The 17068-nt window shown below is 39.1% G+C and overlaps 3 protein-coding genes and 1 pseudogene across 3 annotated transcripts in view; 3 read left to right on the top strand and 1 right to left on the bottom strand.

Moving 5' to 3' along the window:
* Nucleotides 1-239: 239 nt before the first annotated feature.
* LOC111327102 (transmembrane prolyl 4-hydroxylase) lies at nt 240-9304 on the top strand. Its single transcript, XM_022931208.2, has 3 exons — nt 240-1221; nt 1875-2002; nt 8150-9304. Exons 1-3 carry the CDS (start codon nt 394-396, stop codon nt 8466-8468), a joined length of 1275 nt encoding a protein of 424 aa, XP_022786943.2. The 5' UTR covers nt 240-393; the 3' UTR covers nt 8469-9304.
* On the top strand, nt 2240-6480 carry LOC148724577 (galanin receptor 2a-like; annotated as a pseudogene).
* A 483-nt stretch (nt 9305-9787) lies between the features above and the next one.
* Nucleotides 9788-11609, bottom strand: LOC111327103 (germinal-center associated nuclear protein). The gene has a single exon (XM_022931209.2). The coding sequence runs from the start codon at nt 11538-11540 to the stop codon at nt 10272-10274; it is 1269 nt and encodes a 422-aa protein (XP_022786944.2). The 5' UTR covers nt 11541-11609; the 3' UTR covers nt 9788-10271.
* A 28-nt stretch (nt 11610-11637) lies between these two features.
* LOC111327101 (MORN repeat-containing protein 1) overlaps nt 11638-17068 on the top strand; it is a 12187-nt gene continuing 6756 nt past the window's right edge. Inside the window, exons 1-8 of the mRNA XM_022931207.2 lie at nt 11638-11826; nt 11921-11992; nt 12233-12442; nt 13624-13714; nt 14346-14433; nt 15584-15680; nt 15807-15917; nt 17003-17068. The exon at nt 17003-17068 is cut by the window's right edge and continues 37 nt beyond it. Of these exons, the coding sequence (XP_022786942.2) occupies nt 11748-11826; nt 11921-11992; nt 12233-12442; nt 13624-13714; nt 14346-14433; nt 15584-15680; nt 15807-15917; nt 17003-17068 (814 nt within the window). The 5' untranslated portion in view covers nt 11638-11747. The remainder of the gene's footprint in view (nt 11827-11920; nt 11993-12232; nt 12443-13623; nt 13715-14345; nt 14434-15583; nt 15681-15806; nt 15918-17002) is intronic.

A 17068-nucleotide genomic window follows, 5' to 3' on the forward strand; every position in this document is an offset into this window, starting at 1 on the left:
GATCAAACCAAGCCTGTGAAACTCATGTTACGTTTGTTTTAAAACGCGACTGCCCCATGAAGTTTTATTTCGTTTTCTATTTTCTTTTGTTTTGTTTTATCATGAAGCTATTGAACTGCAGGATAGGCCTTCTCAAAGCGAAAATGTGAACTGCGCATTCTTACGCCCCTCGCGTGACCTCCTCCTCGCGTGGCGTTTCTACGAGTCACGCTACTTAATATTCCTCGCTATCAAATGACAAAACCTTAGCAGAGCCCGTGTGCGGCTATCATGCAGCCGTGAACAAGCGGCGCTTGTTCTCGATAAGTTTGAGATAGCACAGTCAGTCAACAACAACCCTTGTTATTCTTTGAGGGTGTTGCTCTGTCATTCTTTGGCAGATATCACCTCATTATGTCTTTTCCCTCGAAATACTACTATTCAGTCGTTCTTTTAGTAGCATGTAATTTCGTCATTATTCGTGGATCGGATTTGAAGCCAAGCAAAGGTGAAACATGTAGCTTCGGTGGACCCAGTGTGGATGAGAACGGCGAAGAAACTCCGTGCTTCAGAGATGGTTTATACTCTGCCATTTCAGATGTACGACTTCCACGAAGAGATCCTGTAGCCGTGGATCACGTGCAAACCATCCAAGTTGATGAAGAGAAAACCTTGCAGCTAAAAACCCGAAGCGTAAAGCCGCCTTTGTTTGAAATCCCAGGTCTGCTAAGCGACGAAGAATGCGATCGCTTGGTAGAACTAGCGAACACGAATGGTCTCGAAGATAGCACACCTGCATTTAAAGGAGAGAGAGTGACGAGAGAGGGTGTGAACTCAACATTGACATCCAGACAAATGGGAATATACTGCAAGAGAATCAGTCGTTCCGACAAGAATAAGGACGGAAATATAACTGTGCACGAGTTTAATGATTATGTATATCGCGCAAGAAATATCTTGGTGACCCTGAAGGATGTGTGGAGCGCTTACGAGACACTTCTCCTCGAAGGCGCTTCTTATATCACCTACGAGAACTGCACTAGGGTGAATCGGACGCAGTTTGTAGAGTTTGTGTACCGTCTCTTCAACATGTACCGATTCCCTTATTATAACGAAAGACACAGTATGCACACCTGGGTGGAGTTTAACAAAAAAGATCCTGTGTTAGAGCGAATTAAAAGAAGAGTGGCAGAGGTGACGCAGATCTCTACGTTGCAGATTGAACACAGCGAGGATCTACAGGTAAAGATAACCTGAAAATTACTCATTATTCTTAGCTTCAAATTTCGGTCTTGTCCTGGACCACAACAGGGTGAGAAAGAAACCTCTTTTGTCTGCCAATGAAACTTGATTCTATGCACCGTTGTCTTGTTTTGTCATGCAACACACGTAGCAAGACTTCTTCCAGCGGGTGGTCGACTTACAAAGGGGAGCGCATAGACTACGAGCAGTCGATCCTTTTTGGAGAAGTCCGTCGCGCGAGTAAAAGAAAAGCAGCACAAAAGAAAAAAAAAATGTTGTTAGCGCGCCGCGCGAAGCTTTGGAAGTGAGGCGCACGAAGGTACTTTTCGTACATTGTTTAAGTCGCGTGACGGACTTCGCCGAAGAATGATTGTTCGTGGGAGGAAGTGCGTCGTGTGTTCGATTAGATCCGAGGTATAAATTCTACTCCCCGTCCTTCTCAGGGAAGCAAGTATCCTGTGATGCAAGGGACTAAGTCGTGACATGTTTTAATATTGTTTTGATTGGTTAGAAAAATTTTACAATTTTTTTTCTGACCAATAACAGCGCTGAAGAAAGCAAAACCTAAACAATCTAGGATAAAATTCGACACTCAATTGGAAATTGCTCTATTAATGAAGTCTATTTGTTTGTTTGTTCATTTGTTTGAACAGGTTGTGAAATATCAGCAAGGAGGTCATTATTACGCCCACTATGATTCTTCCGTGGGTTCAGAAATCCAGGAAAAGAGATGTTGCCAGAAGTTTGAGGACCGATCCCAGAGTTCTTGTCTCATATGCAGGTGAGCTTCCAGGTTATTCGTAATTTGTTTACCCCTTTTGACACCTGAGAATAGCCCATTTCCGAATTACCCTTTGCCTCATTTTCAAAACGAGGCCTGCTGCTCAACCATTCTTGTGAAAATGAGTTTAATTTGTATGTGAATGAAAACTTATAATCATATGAAAGGATGAGCACCAGGACTCGTTTTGAAAATGAGGCCAAGGGTAATTCGGAAATGGGCTATTACTAGCATCTAATTTCTCCCTACAAAGCTACCACTGAATCGCACATTAACGGGTCATCAGTGAGAATAAAGGAAATGATTATCAACTATATGAGATCTTGACTGTTAAACAAATTCTCCTCGTTATTAGCACCTTAGTAAATGTACAGAGAACAGTATGGAGAATATGCATGCTGATGTTAGTGCGTAAAAGTTAACGTAATTTTTTTAGTTGAGTTGGTTCCCAAGGGGTTTTAGGACTGTTTTGTGGCCACGCTATTTGAAACGTTCAGCTAAAACAAAACGCTTGATGTGTTTTAATCAATGGCATGCAAAACAGAAAACCCGCCGCGTCTCAAGTATTTATGAGCATCCCGTGCCACAAGAAAGATGATTCAAGAATATGTGTCTTATTGACATATTCAACCAATAATTAGATGGTAACAAATGATAATGATATATTCAATGATAATGATGATAACAGTGGTACATGATAATAATTTAAAGGGACTAGCTCGAAAATATCATGGTTCCCCTGTCCTATTGTAAACAGTTTTCTTATTGTATTGCTATTCCATTTTTTGATACTTTTGTTTCATACAAAAAGGCATTCCGCGTCTTAGGAAATTCAGTCACTCCTCATCTGAAGATATCCCGCCATTCCGCCCGTCCACCGTTCCTCCGTTCCATCATTCTATTGAATACTTTAACTCTAAGTTTTATGATGCACCGATCACATATATTAAAGGATCCCTTCCAACCACAATACCCTGCGCGCCCAAACAGAAAAAATAATTAAGAAATAACTAGTCAAATAGAAAGAACAATAAATTTGGAACGCGATTGAGGAAATTCAAGACCTCAGTGAGGCAAATGTACTCGGATGAACGAGGATTTCTTTCCACTTCACGACTTGTCCAATACCGGATGGCAGAGAAAATGGCGGATTTCACATATCGCGCGCGCAATGTATTGTGGTTGGAAGGGATCCTTTAAGATATTTCTGCAAGGAAAACCTTTTATTTTTTTACAAATAGCGCACAATCGTGAATGATTGTGAAATGTTTATCGCAAGAACCGAAAAACAAAACGTGCTAGTGGCTATAAGCCAGAAATCACTAATGGAGAGAACACATCTGTGCACCGAGTGGGAATGCGAACTACTAAGATACTCCGACCTAAAAAAAAAAAAAAAGAGACAATAAGTAGTGCCGGGAAACATCAGGTTAAAATTGGGTTAAGATCGGAATTCTATTGTTACACTCACTCACTCACTCACTCACTCACTCATTCACCTCGTAAACATTTGTGGCTTGTCTCCTAGAGGAGGCAGTAGCCACAAAAATCGTCCAATATCAAACTTAAATGACTATTCGTATGTGAGGCTGTATTTGTTTCATCAGCGATTTACGCATCAAATCGTTCATATTGAACTTTTTTTTTCGATTTTGTTGATATAAAGGCCATTTGTCGAAGATAATTGTCCAATAAAAGTGAAATGTCAACAGGATGCTGGCAATTTAGTTCAAATTGTAATTTTTTCAGTTTCGACATGTTCTTACAATTTGTCAAATTTTCTCTGTTGGGATTCGTCTGCTTAGGGCATTGTAAACAACTTGTCATGAGTAGAAATTGGCTTTTTGTGAAAAGACTCTGTAGATTCAGCTGCTAAGAGTAAAATTTCTTCAAAGGGAACTCAAAGCACTTGGAAATTGAAGTAACATTCACTGATTCATGTTGATTTAAACTAAAAAAAGTAAATTTGCTAAAGAGCCATTGAGAGTTGTTGTTCCTAGAAATGATAATGAATCTGTCGCAGTTGTTATAATTTGTTATGCGACAGCAAACTCAGACACCACTACTCTCTGCCCTCATCTTATAGGCTTTATCTTAAATCGGTTTTTTTAATGTGTTGGTATATATTTAAACAGGTGCATAATTCTCTTTTCAATTAACGCGTTTAGACAAGGTAAAAGCGAAGTCATAGAAGTGTAACTTCTGCAGAATTCTTTAACCCAAGGGTTTTGTTTCCATACAAATGAACCTGCTTTAGCTACAGGAGGTAAATTGTTCTTCATTTAGTTTTCATGTTCATCGCTCCGAAGGAATGGGTTTTTCCTCAAAGCAAGGCCTCATCATCATTCAAACTGTCCAAACTCCACGGTAACCCATGGAGTTGCCTTGTAACTTGTCGGCGTAAAACGTGTGGCTTCGTAACTTGTCGAGAACTTTTTCCCTTTTACCAATAGTACACAATGAACGATAGTGAAGATGGCAGTGCAGAAGATAGCTTCTTGAATTTTGCAGAAGAATATGACGCTGAATATCAGAAGTACAATGTATTTTTTATCGCTACCGATGCAGTTCGACTACTTTTGGCTTTCCTCGGTGTCATCACTAACTGCACTGTATGTGGTGTTCTTCTCTGACAGAAAAGACTAATTAAGAACTTTTCGAACTTTCAACTCTTCAATCTTGCGCTGACTGACATTATTTTTAGAATGGTTTTCACGCCGGTGCTAACTATCATTGAAAACACTGCTGTTGCACATGGTAACGACGTAGTTTGCAAGCTCGGCGCGTTTTTCTCCTACACCACATTAGCCGTAACATTCACACTGCTTTTGGGGATGGCTTTCGATTGCTATGTGCATATTATTCATCCTATTAAAGCAAGGAACATTACATGGAAACACAGCCGAAATGTCGTGGTAATTTCTTGGCTGTACGCGGCATTTTGCTCCTCGCCAGTCCTGTACAGTGTGAAATACAGTGAGTTGGATTGGAATTTGACGGACGAGTCAGTATAGGAGAGATGTCAGCCCATGTTGGGCCTGCCTTTTCAAGTTTCCTCTTGTGTGTTTCTCGTGTTTGCATTTCTAATCTCTTTGGTTCTTATGGCAGTGGCATACGGCAAGGTTTTGAAAAGTCTCTGGCAGCACGCAAGAAGTAAAGTTATAAATTCGAAAGCAGCTGAAGCAAAGGTTCGAGCTGTTAAAATGATGGTCTTTATTGTGTCGGCGTATGCCATGAGCTGGGGTCCAAAACTGATTTGGCTTTGTCTTCAAGCTTTTGAAGTTATTTCTCTGGAGTACGGTCAGTATTCCTGGGAAGGAGAGGAAATTTCCTACGATTCCCTAATAGAAATGGAGAAACTTTACTTAAAGTTACTAATAATTGATGATATTATAGATGTATTTACATTTACAAGTTCGATCTTGAATCCCCTAATGTTTGGCTATTACAATAAGTCTTTTCGAGAAGATCTAAAGAAATGCTGTTGTGTAGGAAATTGTTCAAATATATTTAAAAAATTCAAGCGTAAGGCAGAAAAGCAGAAAGAGAAGGAAATTGTTGTCCGTTTGGGAGAAATAAAGAGAACTACCGAAACTGTCCTTGTGGAAGAAGACGACACCAAAGCTGTTGAATATAATTACACGTTAAAAAACAGAGCAATAATTACAGAAGATTGTCTAATGACAAAGTTGTAAAATGCAAGAGAAAAGTTAATGGCAGGTATAGTTGTATGGTTTTATTGAAGAACATTTTCTGGCGATCAGTCCTCAATGAGATTTGTATTCTAATAACATTTGAAATTTGCATTTATTTAGTTTAAGTACAAGATAGCGAACACTTACCCGAGAATTAATCAACAAAGTTAGCAAACTGAAAAATAGACAATCAAAGACTGCATGTGGCTCTTGACATAGCACGATTTTTATAGCATTAAAAGGAACTAGTAGTATTAACAAAAAAAATAATAATGATAAATAACAATGGTGATATTATAATGATTTAAAGGGGCTAGCTCGAAAGCCTCGTGGTTCCTCAATCCTCTGGGCTCCAGCAATTGTTGCCTAAGTTTCTTTTAATTTTACCCGGTCAATTGTAAATGAGTTTCCTATTTTATTGCAATTCCACTGTTTGAGGCTTTTGTTTCATACAAAAAGGTTAGAAAAGGATATATCCGTAATATATAAATATACCCCTTAGATATATCCCGTCTCTTGTATCTGTCAATTAGTTAATTTGGTTAGGCAGGGGACGTTAAAGAACCCACATCACGAGATTACTGTGAGGTGGTCTGGCCTGTTTAGTAGGAATTGGGGGGGGGGGAGGGGGCACCTGTAAAAATTCTCCTCTGTTGATTGTAAACTGCCATTGGCAGTCTGGAAAAGTCCCCCGCACAGTGATGTAAAGCGCATTAGATCATTACATGGTAAAAGCGCTATAGAAATTGATAAAATTATTATTAAAAAAATTAATTCCGCTGATCCACCGTTCCTCGGTTCCATCATTCAGTTGCATAACTCAAGATATCGTATTTCGCAGCTTTCTTGCCTCGTAAATTTAGCTGCTCTTTTCGATCTACAGTACGTAAGTCGCTGATTCAAATAATAAAATAATCCCTTTTCAAAAAAACAAAGAAATTCCTCAAAGCTTCCATGATGTGTAGATCACATCTATTGAGATATTTCTGCAAATGGTGAAATTCTCTCTTTCTAAAGAAAAAAAATATTCCTGGGAGTTTCATGACGCGTCGATCAAAGCTGAAGATATTTCTGTAAGAAAGACTTTTGTTTTTAAAATCGTGCGCAATCCTGAAATGATTGTGAGATGTTTATCGTCATCTGCTGTCTTCCGTAGTGTCATGGCAAGAGCTGAAAACATAGTGTGCTAGTGGCTATTAGCTAGAAATCATTAGAGAAGAGAACTCAACCGTGTATCGTGCGAATGCCGAACTGATAGGTTACTCCGAAAAAAAACATTAGGTAGAACTGGCTAACATCGCGTTAAAATTGGGTCAAGATCGGAATTCTATTGTTACACTCCTCCACTCGTGCCTTACTCATCTCGACAACATATGTGACTTCGTTTCTTATAGGAGGCAGTAGCCACAAAAGAACAGTTTGAAGAATATGAATTTTAATGTCTGTGTGTTAAGGGTAAGGTGAAAAGAGCGATTGGTATTCATCTGTTTAGCCTGTGAGATGCTGTGTGTATTTAATGTTAAGATTTTGTTCCTCTTCTATAAGCTTGCACCCCACCAGGAAAAATGACATGCTGGCTTTGTGTAAAGCCTGGTTTTCACAAGAAACGCAAGCACGTCAGCTCTCTATCATGGCGAACAGTTTTAATTATTAGTAGCTATCATTAATTATTTGTATTTTGGTTTTTGATACTTCTCTTATTGTATTTTATTGTAGATTACACTTTGCGGCTTTTATTGTAGTTATCTTAGAGTAAGAGATAATTTATTTCCATTGTAAAGTAAGTCGTATTTCAGCCGGCCCGGGGGCTGCAATGATTTTACTTCCTAATAAAGCTATCTCTTATTTCACCGTAAAAACAGCCTCGACGCAAGCGAAAAAAAATAAATAAATAAACACCAGCTGAAGTACAGGCAAAAAGGTCAGAATTCCGTCCAGGCTGTTTTTATAGTGAAATAAGATCTGTGGCTTTGTTCACCGTTGAGTCTCCATGGCTCAGTGGTAGAGCATCGAAACGCGCGAGCCGAAGTTTTGAGGTTCGACTCCTCTCAGGAACTCAAAAGTTTTTCTTTGTCCCACGCTCGCGACATGTCTAAAAAACATCTTTCGTTAAGAGCTGTTTACATTTGTCGCTGCACTTGTGCTTGTGTCGCTGGTGAAAACCAGGCTTGAAAAGGTAAGTGTTCAAATCGGCGCTCGATTCCGATTTTTCGCTTAACCTTAACATCAGAAGACAAATTCTCAATACTGCTCTCTACACATTTTCTGTGGTGCTTATAAGGAGAATTAGTCTGAAAATCAAGAGCTTCCTGATTCGCAATCATTTCCTTTAAACTCAGGACCTTAATGTTTGATTTAGGGGGAGGGGGGGGGGTACCGTCGGGGGAGATTAGATGCTAGTCACTCCTAAGGATTAAAGGGTCAATTTTTGTTTGTTTGTTTTTTTGTTTAGGTACATTACCGTTCTGTTCTACTTGAACAACGTCACTAAGGGTGGAGAAACTGCGTTTCCTGTCGCAGATCACGAAGAACTGTTGTCGGGAAAAAACTACTCCTCAAACCTCAGTAAAAGATGCAAAAAAGCAAGCTTGATCGTGAAACCCGTGAAGGGAAGCGCTCTGTTTTGGTATAACCACGTTTTAGAGGAGGAATCCGGAATGATGGGCGAGGTGGATTTGTTATCGTTACATGGCGGATGTGATGTTTTTGAAGGAGAGAAATGGGTAGCAAATTTGTGGATTAATGCCCCTCGCGTTGATCAAACTGTGTAACTTTTGCTGAAAGAACGGATGATGAGATAACACTCGTTGAACAAAAACAGCGACACACGCATCTGTTTTCAATTATATTTTGTTGCTATTAATCTACGGGAAAAAAGTCTGGAATTTCTGTGTTATACTTGCAATACTTACAATGCCAATAGTGTTATCTGGATCAGTTATGTATTGAGAGAGAATAATACATTGGCGCGCGTATATAGGGAACTTCTCTTCGAGTGTTCAACTCGATATCTCACGCGTAAGAGAAGAGAACAAGTGTGATTCCGAATCCAAAACGAGAAAGGCTTGGGAAAGAAAAATTTCTTATCTACCAACAACCATGTATTATTTTGTTTATTATATGAACACCATAGGTCTGTATTGACAAGAAAAGTCGACTTTAACAAGGAACGACCTTGGATTGAGAATAGTGAACGGTTTGCCATTCATTCAACGACCTGACAGAGTGGCAAAAAAGGCGAGTGACGTGTCAGCAGCTGATTGGCGATATCAAACACACGTAAAAAAATTATCTTTATTATACGCATGCGCAGTTAAAGCTTTTCTCAAGGATGGTAATTCTTGTAATAAACAAAATGAACCAGTCGCACTATAAGATGAAGATGAACAATGATATCAACTAAACTTTGTTGTACCGCCGGATCAGCGCTTAGAATCAGCCAATCGAAGCCTATTGACGTTTTACATGGAATTCACTGCATTCAAATCTCATGTAAGTTCTGTGTTAGTAATCCAGGTAACAGAAGTCCAAATATATATATCTTGCAGTTTGCTATGCGTTCGCGGAAACACGGCTGTTAAGCATCTGCTTTGGTGTGCTTTCAGGCTGTGAGGAAGTCATGGTGTTTTAAAACCGTATAAGTTATTTGATTAAGCTCAAAACAAACTAAAACTCTCCCAAGTCCCATTCTCCCTGTTTCTACCTTTTCGCACTCGCCCCACCTTTCGCGCGGCCATAATGCGAAAGTGCTCCTCCTCCTCCTTGGTGCGAGAACGCTTGTAAAGCATACTAGTCCATAAATTAAATGGGACACGTTGCATGATGATTCTCCTGTACGCCCACTCCTTTTTATATCTTTCCTCGATGGTCGAAGCTTTTAAAAAGAGACTTTTTTCTTTTGGAGAGAAGCTGAACTTATCCACAGGCATGGGAAACGGTGTCATGTCTGATACGCTCACGATAACGCTACCACTTCATTCCCATTTTTGAGGGCCAAGTTTTTCTATTATTCGTTGACACAAAAAGAAAAGAAGACCCATACACACACAAAAATGAGACTCAGTAAACAGTTTTAGGGTCAGCCAGCACATTAAATGTTTCGAATCCTTTAATTCGGAACTTTTTCAAAAGCTGCTCTTATTTAAGTTACCCGACTCTCCTTCACGGATTAAAATATGACAAAAATGTAAAAGGTAACTGTTTAAAAAAGAACTTTTACAAAAATAGAAGATAATCTAAACGCTTTTTCGAGTAAAGTTGTCATTTGAAATCGGAAAACTCACTTTTCACAGTTCACAAATGACCAAACGTCTGCCAATCTGCTGCGTATGGCACGGGTTTTTTTTGCAGTCGCACTTGCTGTGCACGCCACAGTCATAATAGTATTGTACACAACAGCGGTAAAATTAAGGGACAGAGCTAAACTCGTACCCAGATCCTATCATGTAACTGTAACTGGCCGTGAAAGTCTGGTTACCAGACTAGGGCAGTGCAACTGCAGCGCGAGTTCCAATTCGGTTGAATAATGTACGCAATGCACAAAGTTAAAATGTCACAATGGAAAAAAATCCGCGCTAATGAACAGGTTTTTTTCCTCGTCCTCGTCCTCTTCCCCTACCAAAGTAGCTTTGTTTTTTAGGATTAAACGCCGGTTTAACTACTGGACGAGGTTCTACAATCGCTGCACATTTGTTGACGCAAATTCCTGGCCCGGACGTCAGAGAAACCAACTCAGGAACTGCGTTTTTGACAAGTGCATTAGTTTCATTACATTTTCCAATCAGTAACTCACGAGTGGTTACGTTCAGTTTTGTATCGATCATATTTGAAACTCTTGCCCGGAGTGGCGGAACATCGCTGCTTTTTAAACTGCTCAAGTTACCTTTGACAAGTTTCACAGATGTTACTGATACTTCCAGACCAAAATGGGAACAGAATTCACCAGCTTCTTGAGCGTCATCGAAATTTAACATGTCAACAAGTAGCGCCAATGGGAGACTTACATTGCGGCAGAAGTATGCGGTGTTGATGGCAGCAAGAGCATCTCCTCTCACTTGCTGCATGTGTTTATGAACGGCACAGCATGCTAGAAATGGCAGCCTTTTCACCAGCCTAAAGAATCGAACAAAGTTCTTCAGCATTATACATGTCGTGATGTCAAAGGCTAGCCGTAATAAACAGCTGTTTTTGACTTCTTCCGGCAAATTCACAGCACGATTTAAGGCTTCGAAAGAACCGAGATTGTGCAAAAGGTAGTATGCTTCAAATTCTGGTCTTGTGCCTTGATAAGCAGAAGAGTCTTCCTCATCATAAAAGCACAGAAGCCTCTTCAAACATTCATTTGTGTGATCATTGTTAATTTTTGGATCGAACGCATCAAGAGGACTTTCGCACAGTCTGTAACCCGATAAAATGTGGAACCTGCAAGCTCTCTCAAAGATTTCCACCACAGGCTTTCCAGTGATTCTCTGGACCACCAAATCTTGCCTTATGGCTCTTACGCGGTCAAACATGAACCAGTATATCATTTGCCAAGAATAGGTACCATCTTTGGAGGCAATTTCCTCGATTAAGTAATTCATGGTGCTCAAAAGGACACTTGCTGGTCGTAGTTCGGATGAATCAATAGATCTTCCCGCTGCTGAGCGCGAAAATTCCTTGATAACTGCTCGGGGATCTGCAATCAAATTACCAAGATGGTGTTCGCTACCTTGAGATGGACTAGTGAAAGCAACAGTTTCAAAGAAGTGAAGTCTCCTCTGGTTTTCTCTAGCAGCAATTTCAGTTGCAGGGCACATATCTAAACACATTCCCTGAATGCTATCCTTTCCGTATTCTGCCATTCTAACGAAGTTCTTCCGCTGTAAAAAGAAGTGAAATTCACACCGTAAAGTCCGCCATCTTGAATGTATTACGCGATCAAATCCGCTGACGTGTGCGCCTGTACGCTTGGCAACCACTCGAAAACAAAGATGGCGGATTGATCACTTGGAATTCTGTAAACTGCAACATGGCCAAATAAAGTTTTCCTTACTGACTTCTTGCATAGAATGGCAACGTTATTGAACACTACCACATCTAAAGGAGCAGGGAACTACATCGGTGAAACCAAAAAGCAGCTAAGAGACGGTAAAAACGTTTTTGTATATTTAATGTTACAAGAGCTACACAAAACATCAATAGTCAGGCTTTAATTTCTAATTACTTTTATGCTATTTTTAAGGGTTTGGAGTATACAATTATCCCAACAAGTTCTTTAGATATGAGGGGGAATGGAGCAAAGGGAAGAAACATGGTAAGATTTAATTTAGCAACACTAAAATGTAAACTTGTTTACTGTACGTACATCTTGCGTATAGTTAAGCTTATATTTCTCAAAATTTGGGTGTTCATTAATCCCTTCTTGGTGGCTTTGAATACAATATATAGTTCTCTAAGTCTTGAATAGTTAATCAAATCAAAGAAATTGATGATCACATGATTATTTTTATAACACTCTAAAAAATATATAATATATTTTTTAAATCTTTTTAAGGCCATGGTAAGCTTGTGATGGCTGATGGCAGCTTCTATGAAGGACAGTTCATTGACGGGGAGATCCAGGGGCATGGATTCCGCCGCTGGGCTTTTACAGGGAATGAATATACTGGACAGTTTGTTAAAGGTGAACTGAATGGCTATGGAGTCATGGTGTACGGTGATGGAACGCGATATGAAGGAGAATGGGTAGAAAATCGGCGTGAAGGTGAATTTTATTTATAGCTGAATCATATATGGATCTTGATTTGTTCTTCTTGTCACCTCTTCGAGGACAGACGCAAAGATGATGTCACCATTAACAATATTTTGCTTTTTTATCTATGTATTTAACGAAAAGGTTCCATGTTGCTGTGAGTGTGTTCAGTTACTGTTAGTAATAGATGACAAAAGATGTTAAAATGTAGAAAGAACATGAGTGACACACTTGGTTGCACCTTGTATGGCAATTTTTTGATTTTATGACATTTTGATGTTATCTGCGATTTATTACTGAACAGGTACACTGCTGCATGGAATCCAATTGTTAACTCTTTACACTCTAGCATCGCTATGCATATTCTCCATATTGTTCTCTATACACTTTCTGTGATACTGACAAGGAGAATTTGTTTAACAATCAAGAGCTACTTTAGTTGGTGATAATTTTCTATGTTCTCATGACGTCAGTATTTATTTCAGGTGAGATATTGATAAGAGAAATAAGATGTTAATCACTCTTGTAAAATGGTTTGAGGGTTAAACCGATACATATATCTTATTAACTAAGCGCAAGGGCCGTACTGGGAGAATATCGGCCTGAGGTCTTGACAGTACGGACCGAGCGCAGTGAGGTCGGTACAAAAAGACCGAGGGCTGATATTCTTCCAGTACGGTCCCGAGCAAGCTTGGTTAATAAGAGATTTATTATACGACTGAAGTTCAAAGGGGCACAAGTGCAGTATCATTCGGGATCATTCGAGACAGTGCCCGGTCCAATACTTAGAGAATATTGGACCGGCAATAGAGCCTTTTGATTGGTTGATTTTAGTTATTGGCCCTCTGACTGCCCGAGTCATGTAATAATAGTAGATACTAGCTACTTGTGATTGTCATCTTTGAAGTCAACTCTCAAACCTTATGAATTGATCATCAGCAGGGCTGTGGTCTAGCAGTGCCCGGTGACCCCTGGCTTCTTACTTTTGCTTGTAGGCAACTCAGGAATCTTAGTTTTTTCCACAAAAAAGCATATGCTGGGCACCTTGGATTTCACAGTTTCAGAGCACCGGGCTCCCTTCAATTTTTTGTAGAGCACAGCCTTGATCAGTTCTTGATTTACAGTGCAAAGTTCAGGAGAGAATTACTCAAAATGAACCATTTTCCCTTTTCTATGAAAAATGTTTGTGATAGGAGAGGGTAAACTGACCAATAAAGATGGATCTATCTATGAGGGATTTTTTCACAACCACAGAAGGCATGGTGAAGGAAATTGGATTTTAAGGTTTGACACTATTGATACAAACATGATGTGTGTTAACAGTTCTTTTAGCCACCACATCTTGTGAAAGACAACAATAAACAATCATTGCCTTCAGTGTTTTATAGTAGGGTAAATGTAGTGTCATTAATACAAGTATACCAAGATGGAACCCAAGTTTTCCACAAATTTTTCCTGAGAGGACAAATTTTTTTCTCATAAAAATGTTGTCTAAAAACCAAATAACTACCATACTGGCACTTATAAAAGACAAGAAGTTAATTTTTTTGTAAGAAATTTTTCTTTTCCTTGCAAGGATTTAAGAAAAAAAATGTTAAAAATATTTTCCCAGTAGATGAGGATCTTATCTCATTTTTAGATGCAGAAGAATGATGTCAAATGAAACCTTCAAATTACAGATTAACCCTTAAACTCTTAAGAGTTGATTGTTAATTCTCCCCTCTGGTCACTACACATTTCCTTATAAATTCATTTTGAGAATTTTGCCAGATGACAACTTCTACCTGATAAGTTTGAGTATTCTCATTACCTGTTTGCTGGATAATGCATAGATATTGTTGGGAGAAGTTACACATTAATCACTTCACTTGGTGAAAAAAGGTTGGCATTTTAAAGTTTTCTCTAACCTCCACAGCAATGGTGATGTTTATGAAGGAGACTGGGTCAATGATTTGCGCCAAGGACATGGAGTCATGAAATTTGTGGATGGAACTATTTATGGGGTCAGAAATGAAAAATTGTTCCCTACTTATACATGAAATGTTCATAATTTTTTTTGTTTCTCTCATTTTCTCAAAAGTGATTATGGTTTTATCTGTCATAAAATTATTTTAAAAAATTCCAACCTTGCGTAAATATTGCTATCAATTAAATGCCACTGATAAAAAAAATGACCAGTCCTAAACACTCCCCTTTCCTGACTAAATGGTTCTCTTCGTCAGAGAAATGAAGAGAACCATTTGGGTCCACTTTAGCCCTTTGGCTGCCAAACAAGTCAACCTACTTATCAAATAAAGTTTACTTACTTACTTACAATGTTTCAAAAATTGCAGTCAGGGTTCTCATTATGGCTCCCCATTGGAATAGAAAATAGCCCAGACCCTTGCAATGTAGCAGAGAGGAAAAATTTGAAGAGTATTTAAAGAATTCTTCAATCTCTGATGCATGATGAAAACTTGGCACACTTCAGTTTGAGAATATAGCAAAATACAGTAATGTGTTCACAAGTTATAAGGACAGTGTGATGTAATGGATACACATGATTTTTTTGACATAATGCCCAAATATAATGCAACAAAAAATTGCATATATCTAATTTAAGTAATAGATTCTTTGTTGTGGTGGGTCTGTTTTATAAAAGATTACATCCAAATGTGAGTACAAAAAAAGTGGTATACAATTGAGGCACATGTGAATGTTTCACTGGACAAGTGTTCTTATCTCATTGACATCATCTGTGAATTTTACTGTACAGACCTACAGCAACAAGGAATCATTTTGCTTTTAGCTTGCTTGCATGTAGTAGTTTGTGTCTACAAGTGGGAGATTCAGTAAATTTTTGGTTGTGATATTGGATGCGTGGACGATTTGGGATGAGTGATAAAGTGATGGGGCGGGGGAAAGTTTTACTCGCCTTCCCCACTCCCCCTCACTTTGTTACTTGTCTACGATCTTCCAGACCTCCACCCATCCAATATGGTGGCCGAATAACTGCCACGCTGTGAATCTCACACTTGAAAACACAAACTACTACCTGCAAGCTGGCTAATTTGCTTTATGCAATGAAAAGCAAAAGGTCATCAATGCCTGTACATGTATATGTTCGATTTTTGCTTAGTATATATTTTCACATATTTTTACCTTATCATATAGGGTCAGTGGTGGGGGGATGTTTTCAATGGTGAAGGATCCATGTTTCACAATTCTGGTGTCTCCTATGAAGGAATGTGGGTTAACGGCAGGCCTGAAGGTAAATATTCTTGAAAGCCGTGTTAATCAATGTCTGCACGCACAGTGAGTCATCAGTTGAAATATGAATTTCAAAATGTATTTAGCCCTAACCACAAAATGTGAATGAAATATTTCTTATTTTTAGTGGAGACAGTGCAGATCCGTATAATTGGAGATGATCATGTAGAGTTCATGCAAGGAAGACCATTTGGGTTTGAAGTTGAGTGTGTCACAGCTGATGGGGAACCAACAAATGGTTAGAATTTATTGATAATGGGATATATATAAAATACTTTTGCAGTTAGATACATTAACCTCTTATGTGTAACCCCTCAGAGTGTTACATTAAGGTCTGGAAGATCTGAGACGAGTGACAAAGTGAGGGGGGTGGGCTAGGGGATCTGGAGTAAAACTCCCCCCCCTCTCCCTTTCTTTGTCACTTATCCTAAACCTTCCACAGGTCCAATATGGCAACCAAAAATTCGGTGCGCTGAATCTCACACTTGAAGACACAAACTACTGCATGCAAGCAGGCTAAAAGCTAAAAGATTCCTTGTTGCTGTGGGTCTGTGCAATGTTACTCCGCCTCCCGGTTAGCTCAATGGATAGAGCGCTGGACTGTTGTGCGGGAGGTAGAGGGTTCGAGCCCCGGCCGGACCAACACTCAGGGTCTTAAAATAATTGAGAAGAATTTGCTACCTTTCTATAACATCAAGAACTGGTTAGATATTCTAGTCTTCTCGGATAGGGACGAATAAATGGAGGTCCCGTCTCCTGCAGGGTTGGGGTAGGAGACGTTAATTTCCCACACACGAGATTACTGTGTGATGGATGTCCTCCCCTGGGATGGGATTGGTGGGATATAGGGCGCACTTAATTTGGAGCCTCGCTCTGTTGTGCGACCCTCACCACACTCTGGTGAAAGTGATTAAATTAAATTAATCTGAATCTGAATCTCACACATAAAGACAAAAACTACTGCATGCAAGCAGGCTAAAAACAAAAAGATTCCTTGTTGCTGTGGGTCTGTACAGTGTTACCCTGGAATCACATATTTAGGTCACAAGAATAAAGGAAATGCATAACGATCATCAATTAAAGAAGCTCTGATTGGTAAATAAATTCTTCTTGACAGCACCTTAGAAAATGTATAGTGAAGGGAATCTGTTTAACAATCAAGAGCTTTTTTTTATAATTTTTTGATCATTTTCTTAATTCCCTTACACTTAAAGGAGAAATTAGAGGCTAGTCACTCAAAGATTGTCAAAGCTATCAAAACATTCGTTTGAATTTAAAGTAGACTTTAGTTATTGACAGAGAAAGAAATAAACTTTGTTTCAGAGGATGGACGGTTGTTGCAGGTTACAGCTGGGATAAAAATTACATCTGGAAGAAAATCAGCTGGTG

This window comes from Stylophora pistillata, chromosome 8 (assembly GCF_964205215.1).
Source record: "Stylophora pistillata chromosome 8, jaStyPist1.2, whole genome shotgun sequence".
Lineage (NCBI taxonomy): Eukaryota > Metazoa > Cnidaria > Anthozoa > Scleractinia > Pocilloporidae > Stylophora > Stylophora pistillata.

What these genes read in the sequence shown, in the direction of transcription:
- LOC111327102 (XM_022931208.2), top strand. Translation starts at nt 394, where the DNA reads ATGTCTTTTCCCTCGAAATACTACTATTCAGTCGTTCTTTTAGTAGCA. An exon ending in AACACAGCGAGGATCTACAG is followed by an intron (nt 1,222 to 1,874) that starts GTAAAGATAACC and finishes TTGTTTGAACAG; the next exon opens with GTTGTGAAATATCAGCAAGG. An exon ending in AGTTCTTGTCTCATATGCAG is followed by an intron (nt 2,003 to 8,149) that starts GTGAGCTTCCAG and finishes TTTTTTGTTTAG; the next exon opens with GTACATTACCGTTCTGTTCT.
- LOC111327103 (XM_022931209.2), bottom strand. Translation starts at nt 11,540, where the DNA reads ATGGCAGAATACGGAAAGGATAGCATTCAGGGAATGTGTTTAGATATG.